This window comes from Alexandromys fortis, unplaced genomic scaffold (assembly GCF_014885135.2).
Source record: "Alexandromys fortis isolate MF-2015 unplaced genomic scaffold, M_Fortis_MF-2015_v1.1 scaffold_4, whole genome shotgun sequence".
NCBI lineage: Eukaryota > Metazoa > Chordata > Mammalia > Rodentia > Cricetidae > Alexandromys > Alexandromys fortis.
In genome coordinates, this window is record NW_026067944.1 from 14444 (window position 1) to 42408 (window position 27965).

Here is a 27965-nt window from a genome sequence, read left to right on the forward strand (position 1 = left end):
AGCCTTAGTGTGAGAGCTTAAAACTGATGTTGAGCACTGGTCCTAGCATACAGCAGGGCAGGGTTGGGGGTGGGGTGCTGGGGTGCTGGGTCGTGGTAAGAAAGACAGCCCTGCAGAAGGAGCTGGGGGAGGGGGTTTGTGCTCTCTTCCGGGACTATCGCCCCTGGATAGCCTTAGAGTAGGAGCTTAAAACTCTTTAAGGGACATTCTTAATTACACAGCACTGGAAGCTGGGGCAAGCAGAAATGAGTAATTCCACCTTTAAGATCTGAAGGGTTCTGGGGACTCTCTTAGCCTCTGAATTATCATAAAAGGATTTAATCACTACTTTTAAAAATAGTATTGTGGTATTCAACATGGAGAGAGGTTTTAATGAAGCACACTTATTGAACTTGGTATTTTAAACATGATTCCCTTGTTTCCTAAAAAACTTGATATTATAACTAACTGGGTTTTTTTTTTCTTCCTAACTCAGTGTCTCAGAAAACAATGTTCTTCACCTTAGAGGTTTACCATTTGACATCTTGTGTGAAAAGTTGTCAGCATTTGGGTCTACCACAGTATAAACATTTCAATGAACTTTCTTTTCTTAGGACACTGACTATTTATAAACAGTTTATTATTCAAGGGTTAAGCCAACCAACTTGCAAATAGATAATACATGCTTTAATCGTTTACCAGCTCACAAAATATAACAGTTGAACTGGACAATTTTTGCATGGCCACAAGAGTGTGGGCTCAGAAACCAGAGTGCCTGATGATCACAGGAAAAGTATTTAACCATCTAGAGCCTCAATTTCCTTGTGAAATGATAGCAGTAATAATGACTGTCTACCTGAGACCTGTTTTGAAGATGAAGTATGTCAGTATAAATCAGTTGTTCAGAATAGTGTCTAGTGTTCAGAACTCAGCTTTTATAGTCACTCTAATATAAGACTGTTTTATTACAATCTCTAGGCAGTAACTTTATTCCCGTTATGAAATAGTTATGTTAATTTAATCAAGGGATACAGTTAGGACCTTGACGGCAAGTCCTCAGTTTTTGCAATTAAAGTAAATTTTCAAATTATAAATGTGTTGAATCTGCTCTAGGGTAGGAGTGATCTGTCTGTGGAGAGCTGTGTTTATTTGGCCCTGTCCAGAGCAGTAGCTCTTTTCACTGTCATTCTTGTGATGGTATCAGAATTAGCCCTACCCAAAATACAGGGTCATACTAGGAACTTGTCATTGTAGTAATGGTACAATTTTCCTCCTTGCTAAAACAGTGGTAGAAGATACATTTAATTTACCCAAGAACCAAAGTTTTCCTTGGGTCTGTTGATAATGACAGAATATATATTTTCAAAGTTTTAAATTTCCTTCCTTCCTTCCTTCCTTCCTTCCTTCGTCCCTTCCTTCCTTCCCTCCTTTCCTGTGTGTGACATGCATGCCATGGCACACATGTCAAAATCAGGGCAACTATGGGACTCAGTTCTCTCCTTCTACAATCTAGGTAGAGCTTAGCGAACCCAACAGCTGAACCTGACAATTTTAGAACTCGGGTTTTCAGGTTCAGTGATTAGGCACCTTTATCCATTTAGTTGTCTCATTGACTTGATGTCAGAATATTTTTAAAGACAGGTGTCTCAATCCTGTGTTTAGTTTTATCCTTCCTGTCTTCATTACTTTTCTATTGTTATGACAAAGCACCTTGACAAAGGCAAATGATAAAAGAAAGCATTTACTTGGGAAGCAGATGCAAGCAGATCTCTGAGTTCAAGACCAGCCTGGTCTATAGTGCAAGTTCCAGGACAGCCAGGGCTACACAGAGAAACCCTATCTTGAAGAAAAAAAAAACAAACAAACAAACAAAAAAAAAAAAAACATTTAATTGGGCTGTCAGAGCAACAGTGTGGTGATAGGAACAGCTGGGAGTTCACATCTTGATTCCGAAGCAGGATGCAGAGAGAACACTGGGAATGGTGCTTGTCCTTTGAAAACTCAAAACCAGCCCCAAATGATACAATTCTTCCAACAAGGCCATACCTCCTAATCCTTTCAAAACAGTTCCAACAAGGGACTAACTATTCAAATCTATGAGCCATGGACCATTCTCCTTCAGACCACCACCTTCCTTCCTTAAGGTGCTTCTGTCAGGTATTCTGTTACAGCAATAAGGCAGCCAAGAAATCACAGCAAGAAACTTATTTCTAAGTATCAGGACAGATTTGTCTAATAAGATTTTAACCATTTGACATCATGTCTATTTCATTAGTAGTGTTAATTACCCATTAAACTCTCATATTTAGCCAGGTATGGTGACACATGCCTTTGATCCCAGCACTCCAGAGGCAGAGACAGGCAGCAGATCTCTACAAGTTTGAGGCCAGCCTGGTCGACAGAGTGAGTTTCAGGATGGCCAAAATAAAACAAAACAACAACAACAAAATCCAACAAAAACTTCTATTATATTCTATTTATTATTTATAATTGAGGACCATGTTTTAACTGGTTTTCAGTTTTTGTTTGTTTTTGCTTGTACTTGGGATCAAACTGAGAAGCCTGCAGTGTGCTAGGCAAATGTTCTACCACTGAACTCCACTCCTAGCCCCAGTTTTTTGTCTGAACAAATATTTGGTATGTACTTTTAATGCATGACATTATAGAAACATCACATGCCATAATGATGTTTCTCTCCAAGGAACTTGCAGGAACTTGTGGGCAAGATTAAGACAATGCATAAACAACTGGAATTATGGGTAGCAGATGGAACATGTCTGGGGTAAGGAGTAGGTAGTCAGGTTGGGGACAGGGATATTTTCTTTTGAACTGGTTTATTATCTTTAATTCTATTATATTTCAGGTTACCCTATTAGAGTATGTCTCTGTTGGTTGGTTTGGAACTTGACAAGTTTTGGAATTATTTATAAGAAACTATTTTGAATGAAGTTGTGACAAAGTTTCCCAAAAGGTTTAACCGATTGGGGAAAACCTACACTGAATGTCCTGATTCTGTTCCATGAACTAAATAAAATGAAGGAAAAAGCTGGGCATGGTAACACATACCCTTACCCCAGCACTTGGAAGGGAGAAGCCAGCAGATCTCTGTTGTGGAATATTATTTTAAGGTGTGTTACATGTCTTTATGCTGTGGAACGTTTGTTTAATGATGCATTTAACTCTGTGAAGCTGTGATTCTTTGCCTGTCTAAAACACCTGATGGTCTAATTAAGAGATGAACAGCCAATAGCAAGGCAGGAGAAAGGATAATTTTGGGGCTGGCAAGCAGAGAGAATAAATAGGAGAAAAAATCTGGGAAAAGAAGAAGGAGCAAAAGAAGAAGGAGAGGAGGATGTCAGGGGCCACATAGCAACCACAGAGTAAGAGTGAAAATAAGATTTACAAAAGTAAGAGAACTGTAAAAGCCCAGAGGCAAAAGATAGGCGGTATAGTTTAAGTTAAGAAGAGCTGGCAAGAAACAAGCAAATCAAAAGACATTTATAAGTGAGAATTAAGCCTCTGTGTGCTGGGTGACAGGCCCCCAAAAGAGCTAAAAAGACCAAAGAATAAAAGAATAAAAGAGAAAAACACAACCAACAACAGACTCTGTTAGTTCAAGGCCTCCCTGGTCTACAAGTGAGTTCCAGGAAAGCCAGGGCTACTTAGAGGGACTCTGTCTGAAAATCAATCAATCAATCAATCAATCAATCAATCAATCCCTCTGTCATGGCTATCGTGGTGTAAGTGTGTGGGTTCATGCAAGTCCAGGAAATGGAGACTCAGACACCTTGAGAATGAACTTAGCCTTTTGGCTACAGGGGGCTCAACCTCTGTGGACTGAAGCCCCTTTCCTTTGCCTCTTGGCATTTTTATTTTTCCCTGTGTTTACACTTTACCAGGTAGATTTCCATATCTTAAAACAACCTGATTCATGAGGTACCACAGTTTTTCAGGTTTCTCCCTAATCAAGTTTTGCATAGCCCTTGTATCCATGGGAAACTCTCAGACAAGATTCACATAGGGCAACAAGAGATATCTGTAGCACAAAGGATGGATTAGGGCTGGGAGTTGACTCTGGAACTAGGGCAGGTGTCGCCCAGCGGGGTTGTGACTAGTGAGGGTAGCTTGCTAATTCTATGGTGCCAGCTCAGTAGGTCTCTCTCTCTCTCTCTCTCTCTCTCTCTCTCTCTCTCTCTCTCTCTCTCTCTCTCACACACACACACACACCGAATGAATGAATGAATACATAAGGAGGAAACACGCTGAGTGCCAGGGTCCACCTCCGAGTGCCAACTGCCACAACTGGAGCAGTTCCTCCTGCCATGCCTTTCCACCTTGGTGGACTGTACCCTCAAGCTGTGACTCAATCAGACCCTTCCTTAAGCTTTTGTCAGTGATGAAAAAAACAGCTAACACAATTCCACTGAAGAAAAATGTCTTGAAAGAAAAGCAGAGGGCATAATTGGGCCACTGTGAAATCAAATGTGATATTCTAAGCATAAGAAGATCAAATTTAAAGTTACCCCAGGTTCTAATCGCACAGACATTGTGATCCCAACTACTAGGCTGAGAGAGGACACAAGTTCAAGGCCAACCTGGAACTTAGTAAAGCGGGATGAGCTACATGAGCTACATTTGTACTTGCAGAGGCTAAGCACAGGCGTGGTAGTAAGAGAAGTTGTGAGGCGGTCTCCACCCCCCCCCCAAAAAAAACCCCTCTCTTTGGTAATTATTTAGGATATTACTTAGAATATTGCTTTAATATAATTTTAAATAATCTAAACTTTAATTTCAAAACAAAAATAAGTACTTTTGGCAAGCGGTACTCTTTTTAGGATTTCATATATAAACATTTATATACCATTTCCCCTTTCCCTGTCCAACTTCTCTCACCTCTTCCTGCCCCCACTCAAATCATAGTATCTTCTTTATTATTGTTCACACATACACACACACACATACAATACTCCATGTATTGTTGCTCGAATGGGAATGTGTTTAGGGCTGGCCCCTTGGGACTCATCCCTGGGGAAAATTGGTTTTCCTGTAACACCCAATTCTGTGTTTCACCCTCTGTACAGTCCCCGGCCACTGTACCATAGGCTAGTTGGGCAAGGGCCTGGAGATTGAACACAAGACACAGAGACCAGGGTCATTCGTTAGGAGATCAGCTGAATGCCCTTTATTCTAACTTGGGGAAATCCTTAAGTACCTAACTGCTCCACAAGGACCTCCGCCCAGGCAGGTGGGAAATTACCATACCAACAATGGAGTCAATGCCCTACAGCTAGTCACCAGGAGGGGCAGGGGAAGCACAGGAACAAACAGAATGCTTTGTCAGCTGACCAGAAACTGTCCTCGCACCCCAGGAACAAGGGTGTCCCGGGCCCTACATTTTCCCTTTCTTAATAGCCATCAATTGTATGTAGCTCTTAACTAGGGATGGGGCCCTGTGAAAATTTTTACATCTACATGCACATGTCTGTAGGTGAACACAAATAGAGTAGTCCTCATAGGACCTCAGAATTTATGGGGCAAAATCACGGATCACAGTGCTCTGTACGAGCAGGGAACAGGAACTGAATCTCAGAAGGATGAGGCAAGGGAATCTCAAGTGCAAGGCCAGCCTGGGCTACAGAGTGAATTCAAGGCCAGCCTGGGCTATAGAGTGAATTCAAGGCCAGCCTGGGCTATAGAATGAATTCAAGGCCAGCCTGGGCTAGTCACACTTTGTCTAATAATAAAAAGCAAAAAGCAGGAAGGGGCATAGCTCAATGGAAAAGCACTTACTAAGCACACACTGGGCTTTAGTTGGATACCCAGGACCACAAACAGTTAACAATATATATAGCATTATGTTCTGTTTTCAGACTTTTCGCTCATTCTTTGTAGAGCAAACTATTTGTCCTAGATTGTCTTAATACTGCAGGGCCCACAAAGGTGATACATAAAAGCCAGGTAGTCTTGGCAGCCTAATCTCCTTAGCTGCTTGCCACTCTCAGAGATGTATTTGTTTTATTCTATCACTTTTCATTCCTGAAGGGGGCAGTTTTGTGTCCCTATAGACCCCCTTCTCCCATAACTGTGATGTGTGTCTCTCTACCCAGGGCCAGTTATGGGCAGCCTAGAACCTCTGCAGCTCTGATCAGCTTGGAACTATCTACATAGACCAGGCTGACCTGGAATTTGCAGTGGCTTTTCCTCCTTTGCTTTCTGAGTGTTGGGTACAAGTATATAACCACACATGGCTCACCTTCCTTCTTTTTTTTTTTTTTTTTTTTTTGTCTTTGTGTGTTTGTGTATCTGTGTGTGGGTTTGTGCATATGAATGAATGTGGTCCCTAAAGAGAGCAGAAAAGAGCACAAGATTCCCCCACTCCAGAGTTACCAAACTCTGGTCCTCTGCAAAAGCAAATGCTTAACTTTAGCATTTGTTAAATGTTAAAGGAAGAAAAGAAAATTCTAGAGTCAGCTTTTAAAAACATGGAGGGAGACAAACAGTGTCCTGTGTCCCACCCCCAGGCCCCATCCTTGGGGTCTAGCAGGTGTCATTTCCAAACCCTTTTTTCTCACAAAGAAAAAAACAGAAAAAAGACTGATTTAGATACTTCTGTACAAAGATTATTCTTGATAATCCCAGTACTACAGTACTTTATGGAACTCTTCATGTCCAATAGGACGACTTTCATCATCAATAAGATGAAACAGATGTTGGAAGAATAGTGAAACCTTTGGTATGAGAGTTAAGACCAGAAGCAGAATACCCTACTTGAGCTGAAGTGTGGTGGGTCTTTTCTTAGGCTTTTGCTTTTTCTAGCCCTCTCTGCATCCTGCAGCCTCTCAATGATTCCTTTGGCTCCTCACTGCATCTCTCAGTCCCTCATTGTGTCCTTTCTTTGGCCCTTCACTGTTTCAGCATATTAACTTGGAGGAAAACTGAAAACTGATAACAAAACTTGTGAGAATTTGAGGTTCTCAGGTTTATTTCAGGAAAGAGGAGTTCTGCTAAAATAGGACTGTTTCCCTGGAATAGGAAGCATCCAACAAGGAACAGCAGACAAACAGCAGGAGTGGACCTGAGCAGCTCTGGTGGGGAATAGAAAGGCCCAACTGGCAGTGAGAGCCAATGTGACATCATTACTACATCTTAACTACTCAGTTATGTCATAGGCATGTGCAGTCAGCCTTTCATGTGACATCATTACTACATCTTAACTACTCAGTTGTGTCATAGGCATGTGACATCATTACCACATCTTAACTACTCAGTTATGTCATAGGCATGTGAGGTCAGCCTTTCATGGTCTCATTCTGCATTGTTGGCCACAACCAAAGTTAGATCAATATTCCAGACAAAAGCTGCATCTGTATGGAACATATTTTGACTTCTCTTGTCACCTTTCCCTAAACTCTTCAAAGAGGCAACTATTTATATAACATTTGTGTAATATTAGGTATTGAAGTCACCTAGGGATGATTTGAAGTGTTTAAGGATGTGTGTAGGTTATATGCAAATTCTACACCATTTTATAGAAGAGAATCATATTTATAGATACAGGATAGCGAGAGGCTTTTAAAAAAGATTTATTTGGTGTGTATGAGTATCTGTCTACATACATGTGTATATGTGTATCATGTGCATGTCTGGTATCTGAGTGTCTACATACATGTGTATATGTGAACCACCTGCATGCCTGGTGCCTGCAAAGACCAGAAGAGAGTTCTGATACCTTAGAACTGGAGTTGCAGATGGTTGTGAACCACCATGTGGGTACTGAGAACTGAACCCAGATTCCCCAAAAGAGCAACAAATGTAATGGTCTGCTCTGTCCCTTTAAGAGTCAAGCCATGCCCACTCCCCCATTCTCTGAGGCAAGGGGATCTTCAGCTTCTAGCCTGAGTCCCTTCCTTTTCATCTCCCTCTTGAAGAGGCAGCTTCTGTCTCTTCCCACTTCTCCCCTTCCTCCCTTCTCTCTCTCTCTCTCTCTCTCTCTCTCTCTCTCTCTCTCTTTCTCTCTCTCTCTCTCTCTCTCTCCTTCTCCCCTTACCTTCCATAACCCACTAAATAAATATCCAACCTCACTCTGCATGGCATGCCTATCCATGTCTCTGTTTCTTATACCGTGTGGCTCCCTACCCAGGATCAGCCACCTTTGGAGACCTGTGGCATGGTCTCATGGTGTGCCTATCTGTATGTCTCTCTTCGTGGGACTCACTGCCCCTTGTGGCTCACTGCAGCCACTTGGGAACTGGGCCATCCCTGCCTGGGACTGGCTGCTCTCAGACTGGCTGTCCACTGCCACCACTTGGGAACCTGCAGCATTTCTGCTGCAGCAGCCACTCAGGGATCCACAGCATTTTACTTAATTCATTCCAACAAGTGCTCTTAATTGTGGAACCATCTTTCTGTCCCCGCCTGCCTGCTTGTCTGTCTGTCTGTTTTGAGATAGGCTCTTAGGTAGTCTGGACTCTCCCTGAGTTACTAATTCTTGTATTCCCACCTCTAAGATGCTGGAATTACATCTATCACTACATCTAGGAGCAACTTTATTGAATAAACAAATCAATAAATGGCTTTCTAATTAGAATCAGTAAATAAAGCTTTCTCTTTGAGAAACCTCAGTGGTTGATATGAAAGATTACTGATCTCAGAGTTCTTTTGAGTCATTTTGATTTGTGTTTCTCCCATGACTAAGGACATTGCTCAGTTTCTTAAGTTCGTTCCACTGTTTGAGATTCTTCTGGTAAGAGTTCTCTGTTTAGATCTGTACCGCATTCTTTAATTGGATTATATGGTATTTTGATCATCTAGTTTCTTGAGCTCTTTATATATTTTGTAGATCAGCACTCTGTCTAATTTGTGGTTGGTGAAGATCTTTTCCCATTCTGTAGGCTGTCTTTTTGTCTTATTGACTGTATCCTTTGCTTTACAGAAGCTTCTCAGTTTCAGGAGGTCTCAATTGTTTATTGTTACTCCCAAGAGTCTGTGCTACTGGCATTATATTTAGGGAGTGGTCTCTTGTGCCCATTTATTGAAGGCTACTTCTTCCCACTTTCTCTTCTATCAGGTTCAGGGTGGTTGAATTTATACTGAGGTCTTTGATCCATTTGGGCTTGAGTGTTGTGCATAGGAATAGATGTGTATTTGTATTCTTCTACATGTTGACATCCAGTTATGCCAACACCATTTGTTGAAGATGCTTTCTTTTTTCTATTGCATAGTTTTGGCTTCTTTGTCAAAAATCAGGTGTTCATAGGTGTGGATTTATGTCAAGGTCTTCAATTCAATTCCATTGATTCACATGTTTGTTTTTTATGCCAATACCAAGCTGTTTTATTATTGTTGTTGTTATTATTTTAGCTCTGTAGTAGAGTTTGCAGTCAGGAATGGTGATACCTCCAGAAGTTTCTTTATTGTACAGGATTGTTTTAGCTATCCTGGACTTTTTTTGTTTTGTTTTGTTTTTTCATATGAAGTTGAAGATAGTTCTTTTGAGGTCTGTGAAGATTTGTGTTGGGCTTTTGATGGGGATTGCACTGAATCTGTGGATTGCTTTTGGCAAGTTTGTTATTTTTATTATGCTGATCCTACCTATCCAAGAGCCTGAGAGATTTTCCCATTTTCTGATATCTTCAAGACCAAAACACTAATGACAGCCTATGTTGGAGAGGAGGTGGATTAAGGGGAACACTCCTCTACTGTTGGTGGGAATGAAGTCTTGTACAGACATTTTGGAAATCAGCATTATAGTTTCTCAGAAAGTTGGGAATCAATCTACCTCAAGAAAGGATGCTCAATTATACCATAAGGATACTTCCTCAGCTATGTTTATTTATAGCAGCATTATTTGTAATAGCCAGAACCTGGAAACAACCTAGATGCCCCTCAATCAAAGAATGGATGAAGAAAATATGGTGCATTTACACAGTGGAGTATTACTCAGCTATAAAAAACAATGACATAATGAAATTTGCAGGCAACTGGATGGAACTAGAAAAACTCATCCTGAGTGAGATAACCCAAACCCAAAAAGACAAACATGGTATGTACTTACTCATAAGTGAGTACTAGATGTTAAAGCAAAGGACAACCAGACCACAATCCACAGCTCCAGAGAAGCTAGATAACAAGGAGGACTCTAAGAGGGTCACACAGATCGCTCTGGGAAGAGGAAATAGATGAGATCTCCTGGGTAAACTGGGGGTAAGGAGCAGAAAAGAGGAAGAAATGGGCCCTGGGAACATGAGGGAATGGGATGGCCTAGTTGGGGGAGGGATGGAGTGGGAGCGCAATGAAAGAGATTATCTAGATAGAGGGAGCCATTATGGGACTAAGGATAAACCTGGTACTAGGGAAATTTCCAGGAATCCACAAGGATGACCCCAGCTAAGACTCCTAGCAGTAGTGTAAAGGGTGTCTGAACTGGTCTTCCCCTGTAATCACATTGGTGACTAACTGTCATTCATAGAACCTTCCTCTGGTAACTGATGGAAGCAGATGCAGAGATCCACAGCCAAGACTCAGCTCCAGGAGTCCAGATGAAGTGAGGGAGGGGGGATTATATAAGCAAGGGTGGTGGGTCAAGAGCACGATGGGGAAACCCACAAAGACAGCTGACCCGAACTTGTGAGAAATCACTGACTCCAACCTAGGGAGCCTGCATGGGTCTGAACTAGGCCCACTGCATGTGGATGGCAGTTATGTGGCCTGGTCTGTTTGTGGAACCCCTGGCAGTGGGACCAGGATCTATCTCTGGTGCATGAGCTGGCGTTTTGGAGCCCATTCCATATGGTGGGATGCCTTGCTCAGTTGCGGTGCAGGACGGAAAGAGTCTTAGTCCTGTTTCAATTGAATGTGCCAGACTTTCTTGACTCCTAATGAGAGATCATACCCTTTCTAAAGAGTGGTTTGGGGGTGCTGTGGGGGAAGTTGAGGTGGGAGTGAAAGGAGGGTAGGTAGGGGGAACTGTGGTTGGTATGTAAAATGATTTTAAAAAATTTTAATAAAAGATTACTTAGTCAAGACAGAGTAAAGTCTTGGTATTGGCTGACCCTGTTCTGTTTGTTGACAACCTATGAGGAAAGAACTGAAGTGATAAACCTTGCTGTGGGATGGATCCTTTGCTTATAAATACCTGGTTTCTGGAGTCCAAATCAAATTCCCTAGCCTAGGTGATAAATGGATAGCAGTAACATGCTCAAATATCATCTTACCTAGGCATTATAAACACATTACAACAAAGCAGCCCTCTGAGTTGACTCAGGTTCCCAGGAATCCTGCAGTACTTAGAAACATCCTGGTTGTGTCCTGCTGGGTTGAAAAAGACGATCCTAGAAACCTTGTCTCCTCCCCTGTGAGATGCCTTGAAAGCCAGTCATCTTGAAGGATGCTGACATTGCAGACTCTGGTCGATCAGTGCCTTGCTGACCAGCTCAAGAACAAAGAGCCCCAGCTTCAAATTGTTAAACTTGATAATGGTGAAAAAGATACATATTCAACAGAAGCTATACTTTTAATTTATTTATTCATTTTGTGTGCCTGCATGTGCATGTGTACATTTGGAAGTCAGAGGCCACCATGGGTTTGGTCCTTGACTGCTTTCTACCCTTTTGTGCTATGTATCTCTCTCTATCTAGCCTAACCTATTCAGTGAGCCCCAGAGGATCTACCCATCTCTTCTTCAATAGTGCTGGGATTCCAAATGTGTGTCTCCATGCCTGGCTTTTTAAAAATGTGGGTTCTGGGTTTGAACTCAGGTCCTCGTGCTTCTAGAACAACCACTTGTCCAACTGAGCTGTTTCTCTCCATCCCCAGAAATTGTATTTTAATTTTGACTTTGGGTTTTTTCCTAAGATAATGATATACAGTCAAGTCCTTTTGGTGAGGCTGGACAGTACCATCAGCCCCACCATCACAAGGAAAACAGTCACTACAGTATGCTGAGTTATAAGCACTTGTAAGCCACTAATGTGGGTGCTAGAAATAAAGCTTGGTCTTTGGTCTTTTATAAGAGCACTAAGTGCTCGTAACTGCTGAGCCATTTCTTAACTGCCTACTGTATTTTGAAGCTATTATATTGGGTTGCTTCCTTCTGACAATATCCAACATAGGATATCTTAAATTTATAATAATTTTAATAATGATGAATTTATTAGGATATAGCCCATTTGTTGTAAATGGAGGAGTGTATATTTGATCAGGGTCTCTGGAAATGACCTGGCCTGACACTGTCTGCACAGTGCCTGCTCTCTGTTGACCCACTGTGTGTCCCTATGTTTGGTAGAAACACACAGTGAACAGTGTTTGGTCCCTTGTCATGTTTCAGTTCAGATAACTTGATGCCTCTTGGTAGGAAACCTGGCTGATACATCTCTTGCCACCATTGTGATTCTGTGTCTAGAAACTCCACAGAAACACTGCCTCTTGACAGGCTGAGGACCATCTGTTGACCTCAGTTATCTTACAGAGGAGTGGGGAAGACTCTAGTTATCATTTCAAGAGAAATCCTGGGGTTCTGAGATGCTGCAGTAGTTGATAGGAACAATTAAAAGGAACAGCTTGAACAAATAGCTTAGATAGTTGGTTAATTCTGCCATTCATTCACTAACATTAAGCCTCTGCTCTTTAACAAGCCCCATTCTAAGCAATGGTGGTTTATTTATGTCAGTCTAGATAGGAAACACAATGACAACAGTGAACATACATGTGTACATGCATGTACATATGTAAACAAATGAGGGTGACATCAGAGAGTAATCTGAAATGAATAGGTGTGACAGAGAGAGGCTGAGTGGTCCAGGAATGCATCTTCAAAGAATCACATTTAACTAGGGCCTGGGTTGTAAGGAAAAGCCTCTAGCCGGTGCAGAGGGCTAATGATCCTCCTCACAAGGCTGGGAGAGGTCCAGGAGCATCCTGAGGGAAGGGAAAGTGTAGTTGGTTGGCATCAGGGCAGTTGCATCCTGTCCCAACTGTGTGCTACTGTGCCCTTGCCTGGGCTAACACTTGTGTTTTCTTCTACAGACGACTTTGTAGAAGAAGAGGAGGTGCAGTCCTTCGGTTACAAGAGGTTTGGTGAGTCCTGACAAAGCTTGGTTCCTTTCCCTCACTCGGTATAGAACTCAATAACGGACTCTTAGTGACGGTAACGTAATAGACTTTGACACAGGTAAACATTTGGGACTTCGAAGTCCCATTGTGGTGGAAAATTGAGCTTCTATGTGACAGGTGGATGTACAAGTCTGAGGGTGTGTGGAACAAGAGCTGCATCCAAGCAAAGGGAAGCGATGTGGTATTTATGTGTCTGCTGAATACAGACAGCTCAGCTGCCAATCTATTGGGAAAGGGAAATATGTGGCCAGCAAGGAGCAGAGCCCTTGGAAAGTCCCTCTGCTGTATTCACATCAGTTTCTCTGTGTCTTGCCTGTTCCTAGGTCTTATGCTTATAAATTTAGTATCAGATGAATGGGAGGGAGACTTCTTCCAGGGACCTCACTGTGTGTGTGCACTATGGAAATAGTGGCCTGCAAAGGTATCTGCGTCTGCACTCCTGGAACCTGAATGGTTACATGGCAAAAAAGACAAGCCACTACTGGACCGAAGAGTTTGGAATGGGGAGATTATATTGAGTTACTACTGGGCCTTAACTGCCACAACGTGTCCTTATGATAAAATTTGACACAAGAGAGGTGTGTCCCACTGACTGAAGCAGGATTGGGAGGGTGCTTAAGTCAAGGAATTCTGGTAGCTTCTAGATGCTTAAGAAGGCAAGGAAATGATTTCTTCCCCCAGGGCCTCCAGAGTGAGAACAGTTTATTTGAGGCAGCTGAAGCTGACTTCAGAATTTGACTTCCAGGACTGTAAGAGAAGAAATGTGTGGCCGTCAAGCCTCCTTGTTTGTGTCGTCTGTTACAGAGCCACAGGGAATTACCACTCACCCGCTGTCTCTGCACTGCTGCACTGTGATCTATGCTCTTGTTACAGAGCTTGAGTTTGAGGGTCTCTGCCTCAAGCCATGTCCAGCCACCTGTTCTCAATAAGCCAATTAAAAAGAGTCAAACTAAAAGGAAAAAGGAGAAAAATATCTATTCAGTGTAGCCACTTTGGGGTCAAAAAGATATAGAGAATCCTCAAACCCCTTAAGTCCTCCTCCAGTGTCATGATGTGAGATCAAACTTTAATAGAAGGCCAAGGATATGTGCATCTAAGTAGTTCCAGCTAAAATGTGGTCCCACCCACCTGCCCATTATCCCATGAGCTTCTGTCTCATCCTGTAAGGTGATCTGACAAGTTGTTAGAACCATGTGAAGTCTCTTCCTTCTCCCAGCCTGAGATTCCTGGGTGAATTCCCATTTCTTTGGGCTTCATTATCTTAGTAATCTGATAATTGCATTCAGAGAGACAGACAGACAGGCAGGCTGGCAGAAAGACACAGAGGCACAGTGTGTCCTTAGATATCTTTATTTCTGCCAGGCCTGTTACAGTCCCCCACTTTCTGTTTTAGCACTTCCATCTTAAGGTGGACTGTGTCTATGCCTGCAACAATATAATAAACAAAATGCAAATAGAAACCAAGGTCAGAACATGTTTAGTTAGTGCCAGGTGCCCATGCGTAAGAACCAGTTTTCATGACCTCTTGGCTTTTAGGAGACTGACACAGGCAACTCCATCTTGTCAGTATGATACAGGATTTCTCCGTGAAGCTTAGACTGGTCTCAAACTGAAATCCTGCTTCTGCATCCCAAGTGCTGAGTTTTCACACAAGCTCTGCTTTATCCAGCACAACTTCATTTAGATTTGCCAGAACCGCAAGGGAAGAAATGTGTGATGTGAGCAGTACTCTGTTCCAGCAGCCACAGGGAACTAACATTCACCCCCCCCCCACACACACACACACCTCCTCAGCTCCACATGGACCCAGCTTCTCAGGCTCTTCAGTGTATCTGAAAACCATCAGTAAAGCATTGCTGTTCCAACCACAGTTCAAGGGAATGAAGGGAACAGCTTGTTTTTGTGCCTTGGTCCTAAAAAATAGAGAAGGATGGATGGGGTGGAGGGGGAGAATATGAATATAAAGAGCCTAAATCTACTTCCTATTACTTGAAACATCTTGACTGGACTTTGGTTAAAGTTAACAGTCCCCAGCTGCTTTGGCTCCATAATTGTTGTAGCATTTTTTTTTTTTTTTTCTGTCTGGAACCAACATTTCTGTGTTTCTTTTTGGGGAAAGAAATGGGGCTTTACTATAGTTATTCAGCCACATGAGGCCCATAATTTTCAACTCAGGCTTTGTCAGAGCAACCTGAATCCCAGCTTTCCCTACCTCCTCCGCATAGCAACAGATTTCTGGGTCCATACTGCGTGTTACTCTGATTCCCTTTGGAGAGAGTCACTAAGAAGAATGGTAATGGAATTGAAGATGAAACTGAGAATTACAAAGGGACACAAAAACACATGGACTAGAAAACACTGGAAAATAAATATTGGAATGGCTGTATATTTTGGAAATCAGTAGTCGTGTAAAGAACTGAAAGGTATTTTTAGATGATCTCTTATAACCCAGGCTGTCCTCAAACTTGCCATATAGCCTAGTACATCCTCTTGCCTCAGTTTAACAAGTGTTGGGGTTAACACGTGTCTGCCAACATGGCTGACTGAGGAAACATTTATTTAAAAGCAGTGACCAAATTGGGAGTATACCTGTTGCATACCTGTAATTCTAATAGTTCCCGAGGATGAGCCAGAAGTTCATGGCCTGCCTGGACAGCTTAGTAAGACCTTGCCTCTGTGTATAAAACCTGAAAAAGGTGTGTCAGAGCGCTTGACTAGCAGCGTGAAGACCTGGGTTCATTCCCTCATTCTACAGAATAGATACATTAAATAAACAGCCAAAAATGAAGGTTACAGAATCAAAAGGGTGACACAGAAAACATTCAGTTAATTTTATGACTGCATTATTAGTTCAGTGGGTGGGGAGCTGGTGCAAAAATAAAAATTAGCACATTTTGAAAAAGATTTTAATTTATGGGGCTAAATTATACATGGGGATTGCCAACTGGTGACTCAGAGTCTCCTCATGTAATAATGAACTGATAACTGTCCAGAGAGCATAAACAGAGAAGGAAGAGAATGAATGCTACCAAGCATCTCAGAAAATTAGGCTGATGCAATTCTGAAAACCCTTGGGGTTCCTGAGCCTGGCATGGTGGCACACGTATATTATCCCAGTGCTGGGGAGGTGGAGGCAGGAGAACCAGGAGCTCAAGGTCGTCCTCAGCTACATACTGAGTTTCAGGCCTGTTTCATAAGACCCTATCTCAAAACCCATCAACTAACAAAAGGAAAAGGAAGAGAATTCTGCTGGAGGGAGGCTGGACTGTGTTTCTAAGCAGAGATTCCTTCTTTCACAGGGCTGCAGATGCGGGAGGTGAGATGTAGGTAGAATGAGTTCCTGGTCAAGTGAGTTAACTGGATCTGGGGTTAGAAGATAAGCTCTCTACTTGATTAGTGTCTGGGGATAGGCTCTTACATTAGGTTGAGGTGACCTTTCAACTTCTGTGCCTGGGAAGGGCACCCTTAGCTCAGAACCAAAATGTGGGCCTAACATCACTATCTAGGCCTACTGGGGAGGCCTAGGTGCTTTTATAGGGCCTAGCACTCTGGCCAAATTCTTAAGGTCAGTAGGTTTTCAGCCAGTTCCTGACTCAGAGCCACAGAGCCTATTCCTTCAGGTGTGAGCAAGCCTGAGCATCCCCTTTCCAGTCAGTCGTTGGTGGTCTAAAAAGTAGACGGTGTGTATAGGTGGAACAGTGTGATAGGCCCTGCCCCTGCTGACTCTCCTTACTGGGAATCAGTTGGTGACACTTATGAGCCTCACCATCCACCCTTATTCCATAAGCTGTTGACGCCAGCAAGGTAGAACATCTAACATGCTGGACTTTGGTGCAATGAGCAGGGTCCTAGGTAGAAAGGGGCTGGGTAGGCACTGTGTTGTAAAAACAGGAGCTGTACTATCACCTACTAGAGATTTGGGGCCGCAGACTCTTGGCATTTGTGTATATAGTCACTTCAGAATATCCAAGTGTGAATCCTCATTCCTAAGGAGTTGGGAAAGGTATGACTTGCCTCTAAACATGGCTGTTGTGTTGGCTTTTATCTTTGCAAAAGGAAGCTGAATACTATAGGAGTTATGTTATTGTTTAATTTTAGAGATGTTTTATATATACAAATAGAATAAAAACAACTTGAATTTGACAGGCAGATGAGCCAGGGTTAATTATCCTTAGAACAAAGGGGCCATTGTTAGAGCAAATCATCACTGAGTAGGCTTTTCCTAAGTACTCCATCATAGTTATTCAGAATCATTTGCTGTACAAGGTCAAGGTTATTTATACCATAATATTGGTCATTTTCCAGATTCAGCACAGATTATAATAAGGAAGAAAATGTCTGATCTAGTATATACTATATTAATTTTTTATAGTCATTTATTTTTCATTTAGAGTCTAATTATTACATTTTAGGCTCAACTAGGTCTGTTTTCCTTTATGTATGTCTAAGTCGTTTAACCCCATTCTGAGAGTTCTGAAAGGTGTCTAAAAATGAGACCGGTGAAGCCTGATGATTGTGCCACTAATTTGTTCCACAACATAAACTTTCAACAAGGGGAATCTTTGAAGAGTTAATGAAATGGACATTCTCAGATTTTAATCAGGCTTTGTGGGTCAACATCTCTTGGCCTCAGTCTGCAAAGCTAATTGAGGTGTAACTATGGTTACAACTTGACAGAGGGCCTTTCTTGAGACATGAGGTACCAATCTATTGTTGTGCATATGTGCCTGCATGCGGTGTAAAGTATGGTGTGTGCAGTAGTCATGTGTGTACACAGTCTCATTGTATAGTCCAGGTTGGGGCTCTTCCTGTCTTGGTCTCCTATTTGTGGCATTACAGGAATACATTGTTACTTCTGGGTCTATTTTTATTTTCTTTGCATAGAATATGCTATTTCATCTAAAGATACCTTTTTATTTATTTCATAGTCTCTATTGTTGACCGGGGTTATTTGTCCCACCCGACACTTGTTCTGCCTGATTCCCACAGTTGTTAAGTCCCAAAGAAATCACACAGAGGTCTACATTAGTTAAAAACTGATAGGCATAGTAGCTCAGACTTCTTTTTAACTCTTATAACTTTTATTAGCCCATTATTTCTTGTCTGTGTTAGCCACGTGGCTCTATACCTTATTTGGTGCGGTAGTCACATCTTGCTTCTTCTGTGGCTAGGTCACAACTACAGACTAGGACTTCCTTCTTCCCAGAATTCTCCTGTTCTCATTGACCCGCCTCTACTTCCTGTCTGGTTGAGTCACCTATACTTCCTCCCTGGCAACTGGCCAATCAGCGTTTTATTAAAATACAATTGACAGGGTATAAACCATTGTCCCACAGTACTTTGCCCCTTTTATTTTTTAAGGAACAAGAACTCTGAAACTAATATCTTTTGTTTAGCTTTTCTCTCCATAACAACTTGTAAGCAACATTCTAAACAAAGGAAAATATCCATAGTCCATTTTTTTGGGAATGTGGGCATAGTTTACCAGGCTACTTCCTGTGGTTGGGGCATTGATAATCTTATGGAGATCTAAAGAAAATGTAGAATTATGATTAAGTCTTGACTGGAGTATCCTGTGAGGCTTGATCATCTCAGGCAGCAGTCTTGAATCTGTTCTGAATGTAGAACTCAGACATCGGGGCCATCTGTTCCTACTGGAGATTTCTCAGCTGATCTTCCTTGATCAAACCTGATTTTTCCTAACTCAGAATAAATCCATAGCCTCTCATTTTCTGTGGAAACAAAAGCAAAATCACTTCTCCAAAGTAACATATCTTTTGACTTCAATTTTGGAGTCAAGGCATTTACAAAATATTTATGTTTTATTAATCCAGCAGTATTTATATTTAAATGACTCTTAGCAGCTGTTGTTCCTTCCTCAGCATTCAAGCAATTCAAAGAGACCATAATAACATATAGTATCCAGACTCTCTTGTGTATTTTTCATCTTTATATGGCTTTATTTTAACCTCTATTTCTTTGGTTTTTATTTTTTATTTTTAGCTTTTTTAGACAGGGTTTCTCCATGTATCTTTGGCTGTCCTGGAACTCATTCTGTAAACCAGGCTGTCCTTGAACTCAGAGATCTGCCTGCCTCTGTCCTCCAAGTGCTGGTATTAAAGGTGTGCACCACACCTTGAATTCACAAAGGTCTGCCTGCCTCTGTCTCCCAAGTGTTGGGATTGAACGTGTGTGCCACCACACCCAACTACTCTCGTTCTTTCTTTTTTATTTGAAGGACTTTAACCTTTTCTTTTCTCTCCCAAGCCTGCATATATTTTTAATACACTGTAAACCATTTAGAGGTTTTCGTCTTTGAGTCTCTCTTTACTTACTGTGTATCTCTTTTTCTGACCACATGAGCCTTTAATTTGCTAGGCAATATGGCTAAGATTAAAGCCTCTGCCCGTTCTTTAGCTTTCAGCCTCATGGCGGAGGTATCAGCTGGAACCATGTTTGTTATCACAGCTCTACGGTGTTTTAAGGTGCCTGCTACCACCAAAGAGCATGTAGTCAGCTTTCATCAACACCATTAAGTGTTTCGTGACAGGACCTCTTAAAAGAGCTCCAGGGTTTTGCAGCTAATGCTGAGTCAGGAAGCCTCTCTTAAATGAGAGTGCTTGCTTGCCTCTAGCAAGCAGAGTGTCTACCCAAAAAAGTGCTACTATCAACAAACTGTGCTTTAACTCTATTATTTTATGCCTAGAATTACTTCCCAAGCTCTCAGGCTTTATGTGTTCTGTCCCAACACTCTATTTTAAATAAAAGTCATATATGAAAGGACTGGAGATGCAGTTTAGTGATCGAGAACTTGCCCAAGTGTCATTTGCCAAGTCCTAGAGTTCAGTTCCCAGCACCACCAAACAGTAGTTACAGAAACAAAGAAAATCTTCCCATGACTCTGGAATCCCTTATTATTTCACTGGTGTCTCCCTGGTTGTCATAGATGCAACTCCCCCACCCCCTGCTTCACCAAACCTACTTGGCACCTGTCTGTGTTGGGAGATCAGCAGACTAAAGACATCTTATTGATTGCTTGCAGTGGGTTCATCGTGTTACTTTTGGATGGTGGCCCGATTTGGTTATAGATGTCCATATTGGAATGATGAAGGAACAAGAGCTACATGGTTCGGCCTATGTGAGCAAGGGCGGATTTAAGGTTTATATTGAGTAGTGTGGGCAGCTGGAAACATTTACTGTTTGTGTTTGACAAACCAAACTGGGACAAAATTGCTTTGAGAAGGGGGCATGTTGCATGTTGGGAGGAATGTTATTAATGACTATAAAAAAGAAATCTGGAAAAATCACAAACTGAAATAGTAGCAAAAGTGAAATGGAAAGTAGCTTGCTAAGGAGAACTAGAGGATTTGGTGAAAATAATCCAAAGGAACCAATGAAAATTACTTAGGGTTATAGTCTAAGAGGTGTACAATTGAAGATGACATAAAGAATGTCCTTGAATCATTTTGCTTATCCAAAACTTCATGGGTCTCTTAGAACTATAGTTTCAAAATAAGCTTGGCTTTTCCTTTTCCTAGAAAAATAATTATGAGCTGGGCAGTGATGGTATGCACTCTTAATCTCAGCAGAGGCAGAGACAGGATAGGGAGATCTCTAAGTTCTAGGCCAGCCTAGTCTACAGAACTAGTTCCAGGACAGCCAGGGCTACACAGTGAAACCCTGTCTCAACAACACCAACAACAACAAAAATTCTTTAAGAAGAAAAATAATTTTAGATTGAACTGTTGTTATTATTATTACTATCATTTTTTTTAAGAGCTGAGGTGCTTGCTATATGGTCCAGGCTAACTTTTGAACCCTTGGCTTCAAGGAACCTTCCTGCCTCAGCCACCCACTACAGTCCTCTCAGCAAGAATCCTCTAACAGTTTAGCCCACGAGGTGAATAGCACTTGAAGCACCTGAAGTAGGTACTGAATAGAGAAGCAAGCTGTCACTCTGAATTTCCTCCTCATGTTTGCCATCCCCTCCTTTGAGGCCATCCTCGAAAGGGATAAACTTCAAGTTTGAGCTTCCTTTAGTTAAGAGGTTTATGTAATGAAATATATTATTTCTTTCTTCTCTTTATTTTGGGACAGATTCTTGTTATGGGCCTTAAACTTAGGATCCTCCTTTCCCAGCCTCCACAGTGCTGGGATTCCAGGTGCCCGCCATATCTGGCTTCAGGAACTAGAAAAGCATAGAGCAGGGACTGAAAACATGGCTCAGCAGTTAAGAAGAGTACTTGTTTCTCTTGTAGAGGACCAGGGCTTGGATCCCAGACCCACATAGTGGCTCTCAGCCAGGGATCTAACATCCTCTTCTAACCTTTGTGGGCCCTGTGTGCATATGGTGCACAGATGTGCACACAGGCAAAACACTGTTACATAAAATAAAAATAAGTAACTCTTTAAAAATAAGTATATAAAGGCATAGAGGACCACTTAGACTTCTGGAAGATCACCACAGATATATGCTTGGCTACACACCTGGAAAGACATTGATTGTAAGCACTTGGTAAATTTCTGTTTTCACTTCAAAAATTATGTGTGGTGTGGTGTGGTGTGTGTGTGTGTGTGTGTATGTGTGTGTGTGTGTTCCTGGGGCTTGACTCTAAGGCCTATCTTGTGCTAGGCCCTGTCATCAGCCACACTTCCAGTCCAGTGCAAAGTGCTCCTCTAGGTTTTGACAAGAGGACACTGAACTCTCTTTGTAAAGCTACTCAGAATGGACACTTGGCTGCTTGGCCTGTTTCTCCACATCTGAGACTCTTCAAGAAGCTTGGATTCATTTTTGAATTTGTAGAGGGTGTTGTGTGACACAAGCTCCCCTGACCCTACCCCCATTCCATTCCTGGAGTGATTAGCTGGGCAGTGATGGGAATGCCAGGAATCCAGGAAAGTCCTTGTTTCCTGTGGGGAGCATCTAAATGAGCCCAGCATGAGGCTGTCCTTTCAGAGGCACCACTCCCAAGCATCTCTGAGTGGGAAGGGGACCCCGGAGGAGAAAAGCTAACCATGGGAGATAAGCAGAGAGCAAGGGAACAAGGTTTGCCTTGGTGCTCTTTGAAGGGCTGCTTTGAAATGTTCAAAGCCTTTTGCAACACTTAGTGGGAGGGGTTATTGGTTCATGTTTCTGATTTTATAAGAATTTGGTGTTAGCTGGCATGTGGAGAAGAGGACGCCAAGTAGGTTTTCAGACTGAACTGCCTGGAAGGGAAGGGCTCTCAGGCAGGCAGTGGGGTTCCTAAAACTCGAGGAGTTTCCTGGCTGTTGCTTTTTTTTTTTTAAATAATTTGAGGCGATTTCATATTTTTTGTACCATCAATGGTATTCACAGCCTCATTTGCCAACAGAATGTACCCCAGTACCTCCCCACTTCTCTCTTACAGAGTATTCATTGGTCAGGCAAGATCCCTGCCAAGCATTTTTTTTTTTAACAAGTAAATGTTGGTCAGTGCATTTCCATGTGATTAAGGCATTGGATTTTCTTTTTCTTACTTTCTTTTTTAATCATTTTCATATGAAAGAAAGGGTTGCATAGCCTCTCTTGAATCTCTTCTGTATGTCATGCAATTTCAACTCTTTCATTCATTTAATTCTCCCCAGTATCCTTCAAGAGGTTACTTGGGGTTTATAAAGGAGGGACTGAAGCTCGTGGGTCAAGTGTGACCCAGACTGTAGCTCAGTGGTAGAGAGTATGCACTTAGCATAAAGGAGGCCCTGGGTTCAGTGAATCCAAAGAATCACAAGGAATCCCAAAAGGAAAGGCAGCGTTTGAACTCAGAACCCCATCTTCCTTCCACTGACACCTGAACTGACATGACAGAACTGAGGTGACACCTGAACTCAGACACTTCAAGATTCACTGAGCACCCCAAGATTCTGGGGATAAGTGATAATGGTATGTGCATGTGGACTCAGCCACCCTTTACAGATGGTTTTCTATGTTGTAGTGTCATTGTATATGGAGTAGTGGCCCTGAAGTTTCCAGTTTCAGCCTCAGCCTCACACAATGCTCCCACCCCCACTTTTGTTCATGGATAAATCACAGGGAGTGTAGAGAAGAGGAGGAATAATTATTTGTTTTTTCAACAATTAGGTCAAAGTTGAACATGGCTTGTTTTTATTTTTTTGAAAAATTAGAGAGAAAACATCTTCTCAACTTTTTTTTTTTTTTTTTTTTTTTTTTTTAACCAAGAAAGCATGAAGATATTAGGTTGTTTCCAGCATTTGGTTGTGGGGGCGGGATGGGAAAGAGTTGTTCTGTAGGTAGTGACTAAGCAAATTAAAATGGAAAACTCTGGAACTTTCCTTTTAAAGCTGATCGTTTGGAGGTCTCTTGAGGAAAGAGTGCTGTCTTGAACTGAGGATTTGAGAGTAGACCACAGAGCTTTCAGTGTACCAAAGTGACTCTCTCTGTCACTTTTCCCTGGTGTCTTTGAGGTAAGGAAGCCAGGCTTTAGAGCAGAGAAACCTTCTCCACCTGCTGGCTCTGCCCTCCTCCTTCCTTTAAGGCTTTGCGGAAACATGAAATACCATGAAACTGCTCTCTTGTCCTGTGCTTTTTGAGAAAGGTGGTGTGCCAACAGATCTGAGCAGCTCCCTTGAAGCTTGGGAAGAGCATCTCAGCTAAGACCCAGCACGGGATGGAGCCCGACTGACTGCAGTTTCTAACCTACCAGGAAGCAGAGATCGGCTTGAATGAGTTAGCCCCTCTGTTGCACCACATCCTCTGTGGTGACACTAAGAACAATATCTTGTGTTAGAAAGACCTGTGGAAATGGTCAGAATGTCACTGCTGCAGTTCTAGTGGGTGAGGAAGTCATTGTTTCTGTGTTTCTTCTGGGGAGCATAGAAACTGTCCTGGAAAGGCCTGAGCATGCTTCCCCTTAGGTATCTCACTGCTCTGCAGAATCACCATCCTGAATTAGGTAGAACAAAGGTTGTGTTTAGCTTGAGCTAATCTGTGGGATGGAATACAGGGTGAGGGATTAAAATCCTCTGGCCACTGTTAGTTATAACTGTAACTAAATATGATCATCATATTGAGAACTTAATACCACACCACAGTGATCATTATAGAACAATTTCATTATAAGTGGGTACTTTATAATTTTTTTCTACTTGTAAAATTATCTTTGTTTTTAAGACAGTGTTTCATAAAGCCCAGGCTAGCTTTAGGCTCTCTAGGTAGCTGAAGATGGCCTTGAACTCATGATTCTTCTGCCTGTATGTCCTTAGTGCTGGGGTCACAGGGGACTGTACCAACAATACCAGCAAAAGATCATGTTTTATATAGTGCAGTGAAAAATTCAGTTTATTCAAAAATAATTACAAATTGACTTGGAAATTTAATTTTTTCTAGAAATGATTCTAGAAGGTGTCAAACTCTCAAAACACAAGTGTTATATGTAAGAAGAGAAACCTTAAAAACAAGAGTCAGGTGATGGTGGAGCAAATCATTGAATTAATGTTATTTTGTTTTCAGGAACTTGATATTGTCTGTTATTTTAAGCAGATTTTTTAAGGAACATTTTTTTTTCAGAAGAGGAACTTACAAAATCCTAAATATCAGTGGTTACAACTCTTACCACATGAAATATTATGAAATTGTCCTCCAGAGTCATCCCTTTCTACCCCTTCTGATGCTTTGTTTTGATCCTTTATAGGTATGAATACTAGCATTTGGCCCGGGTTGATATAAACTTCTCTTTTTCACTTGAATAGTTATTTCTCATGAGCACGAATGTTTTCATTGCTCTTGATTGAAGGATCAATTCTTTCATGTGCTTTAGAGGATGGAAGACTCTGGGCTTGTCAGGAAAGTGAGAGACTCCAAAGTCTATAAAAGTTCTGGCAGAAACTCTGGCTGCACTGGAACGTGCAGAGCTTGGAGACGTCTTGTATTGGAGATCTCTAACATTGGAGATGATCTTTCTAAGCTGTTCTTTTTGTTCAATGGAAGCAAAGTCATTGCTGCTGTTTTATTTTCATTGACTTTTATTTCTTTTGGTATGGGGGGGGTAGTGTTATGCCCAGATCACAGAGTCCCCTCAAAACCAACTAGGAAACCGAGTCCTGTATATAAAAGCCATGAGCCTTTATTCTTACACAAGCTTGCAAACTTGTCTTTTCATGTGTCCAAGGTATTGGAGTGATCAGAGAGCCCCAAGCTCAGTTGGGGTTGGGTTTTTTGTGGTAGCAAAGGTAGGGGTTAGGGATTTCTAAGGTTCAGGACCCCTGATTGGCTGACATTTGTCTAGAGGTGTCCTGGTGAAAAGCCATGGGTGTGTGCTGGCAGGTGATCCTATCTACAATATTTGGAATATTAGAAATTTTCTTTGGATGATCTGCTCCTGGGTGGTTCCTGGGTAGTCTCAATTTATGGTATTTCTTGCAACCAGGTATTGCCTTAGGGAAAACTACTGAGACTCAGGCCTCTATTAAGCTTATCATGGCTGGGTCATATATATGCAGTTGCACATGTCAGAGTGTGTGTGTGTGTGTGTGTGTTTGTGTGTGTGTGTGCCTGCACATGCACGTACACATGCCTGGCTATCAGATACCACCATTGGGGCTGCGGAGATGGTTCAGAGGTTAGAAGCACTAACTGCCCTTTCAGAGGACCTGAGTTCAATTCCCAACACCCACACAGTTGCAGGGGACCAGAAACCCTCACACAGACATATATGTAGGCAAAACACCAGTGCACATAAAAAATAAATTGTTAAAAAGATAGCCACCATCTTTTTATTTTAAGATATATTTAATTATGTGTATGTGTCTGAGTACAGATATATGCACATGCATGCAGGAGCCAGTGAAGGCCAGAGACATCTGATGCCCCTGGAGTTGGAGTTACAGCCAGGTGTGAGCTGCCCAACTCGGGTTCTAGGAACAGAACTCCTGTCCTCTGCAAGAGCAGTATGTGCTCTTAACCACTGAGCCATCTCTCCAACCCCTCCCTCAACCCCCTTTATTTTTCACAGAGTCTTTAGCTGGCCTGGGATTCATAAAGTGGGCTACGTGTGCTGGCCAGGTAGCTCCAGGGATCTGTCTGTTTCACTGACACCGGAACTCCACACACCTGTCACTGTGCCTGGCTTTTTATATAGGTTCTAGAAATTGGACTCGAGGCCTCATGTATTTTGTGGCATGCATTTTATAGCACCATCTTTCTAGTTGCTGATATCTCTCTTTTCGTATTCATTTGATGAATAATATTAGATAAACTTGTGTTTAACAAATACGTAATTTTGTTAAATTGTTTATGCAGGTAACTGAGGGGAAGCATAAACACTTAGAATTCTGGTGTATATTCACTGAGCACTTTCCATGTGCTGTAAACTGGGTGCAAAGATATAGAAAACGAAGTTCTGCCTCTTTAACTGTCCAACACTTAGAATTTCCCCTGTCTAGATGGAGAGATGGCTCAGTGGTTAAGAACTCTGACTGCTCTCCCAGAGGACTCAGTTTCAATTCCCAATGCCCACATGGTGGTTCAAAACTGTCTATGATTCCAGTTTCGTGGATCCAGTGATTTTTTTGACTTCTAAAGGCACCAGGTAGCATGTAGTACACAAACATACTTGCAAGCAAACATTATATACATAAAAAGAATTCCCTTTGCCTCTATTTCTCAGTAAGTAAAATTAAAAAAAAAAATTCACAGAAACAAAATTCTTTCTTTTCTTTTCTTTCTTTCTTTCTTTCTTTCTTGACAGGGTCTCGCTCAGTGGCACTAGCCAGGCTGGAACTTTCTATGTAAGCCATATTAGCCTTAAACTCATAGAGCTCTGCCTGTTTCTACCTTCCTGGTGCTGAGATTAAAGGCATGCTCCAGGGACTGGAAAGATGGCTCAGTGGTTAAGTGACTGCTCTTCCAGAGGATCTGAATTCTGTTTCATGGCTGTTCACAACTGTCTACAGCTCCAGTTTCAGGGATCCGAAACCCTCATACCAATGCACATTTAAAAAGTTAAAAAAAAAAAGGCATGCTGCACTGAAGGTGTAAGTCACGAACAATGCCACACCAGTTTGGAGTTATGATTAATAGGGTGGTATTTATTTAAAGGGGAAAAAACTTACAGATGACTGTCCCAGAACCAGCCCTCTGTGCAACCAGGAAGGGAGTCTAGTCACCTGCGGAGCAGGAAGTGAAGAGAGTGAGTGGAGGAAGTAGCCATTTTTTTAAAGGGAGAGAAACCACGCCCCAATGGGCTGGTATCTCAGTAGCTATTGGTTGGAGGGGTGGAAGGACCTCCCGCAACACCTCCCCCTTTTGTTTAAGTAAGAGAGTTCTAAACCTACTACAAAATTATTTTTTTTAAATATTTATTTATTTATTATACAATATTCTGTCTGTGTGTATGTCTGCAGGCCAGAAGAGGGCACCAGATCTCATTACAGATGGTTGTGAGCCACTATGTGGTTGCTGGGAATTGAACTCAGGACCTTTGGAAGAAAAGCCAATGCTCTTAACCACTGAGCCATCTCTCTAGCCCCCTACTACGAAATTATATACAATAAGTACAAATATCCTATTCTAACTAGCTTAGGTCTTGTATAATAAATAACTTGGCCAAGTCGTGAGAGAAAAGTAACTACATTTATATAGTCTTCAACCCCATCAAAGATCTGAGGAGGGAAATAATGTTACCTGTGTAATTAGGAAGTTCAGTAAAACAACTTCCAAACCATGCAACAAATCACAGAGACAACTAGCTACCTGGGCAATCACCCAAAGTCATGTTTGCAGCGTTGAAGCAACCAACTTTGGCTAAGGCCTAACATAACTGACATACCATTTTCAAAGGCAAGCAACTTTTCAAAACTATCTTACCCTGTCTTGGCAGGATATGACAGTCCTGTTTTAT

At 41.9% G+C, this 27965-nt stretch overlaps 1 protein-coding gene across 1 annotated transcript in view; it reads left to right on the forward strand.

Annotated features, from left to right (window-relative positions):
- Colec12 (collectin subfamily member 12) overlaps positions 1–27965 on the forward strand; it is a 207586-nt gene that overhangs the window by 12731 nt on the left and 166890 nt on the right. The window contains exon 2 of the mRNA XM_050148832.1: positions 13003–13053. Within this exon, the coding sequence (XP_050004789.1) occupies positions 13003–13053 (51 nt within the window). The remainder of the gene's footprint in view (positions 1–13002; positions 13054–27965) is intronic.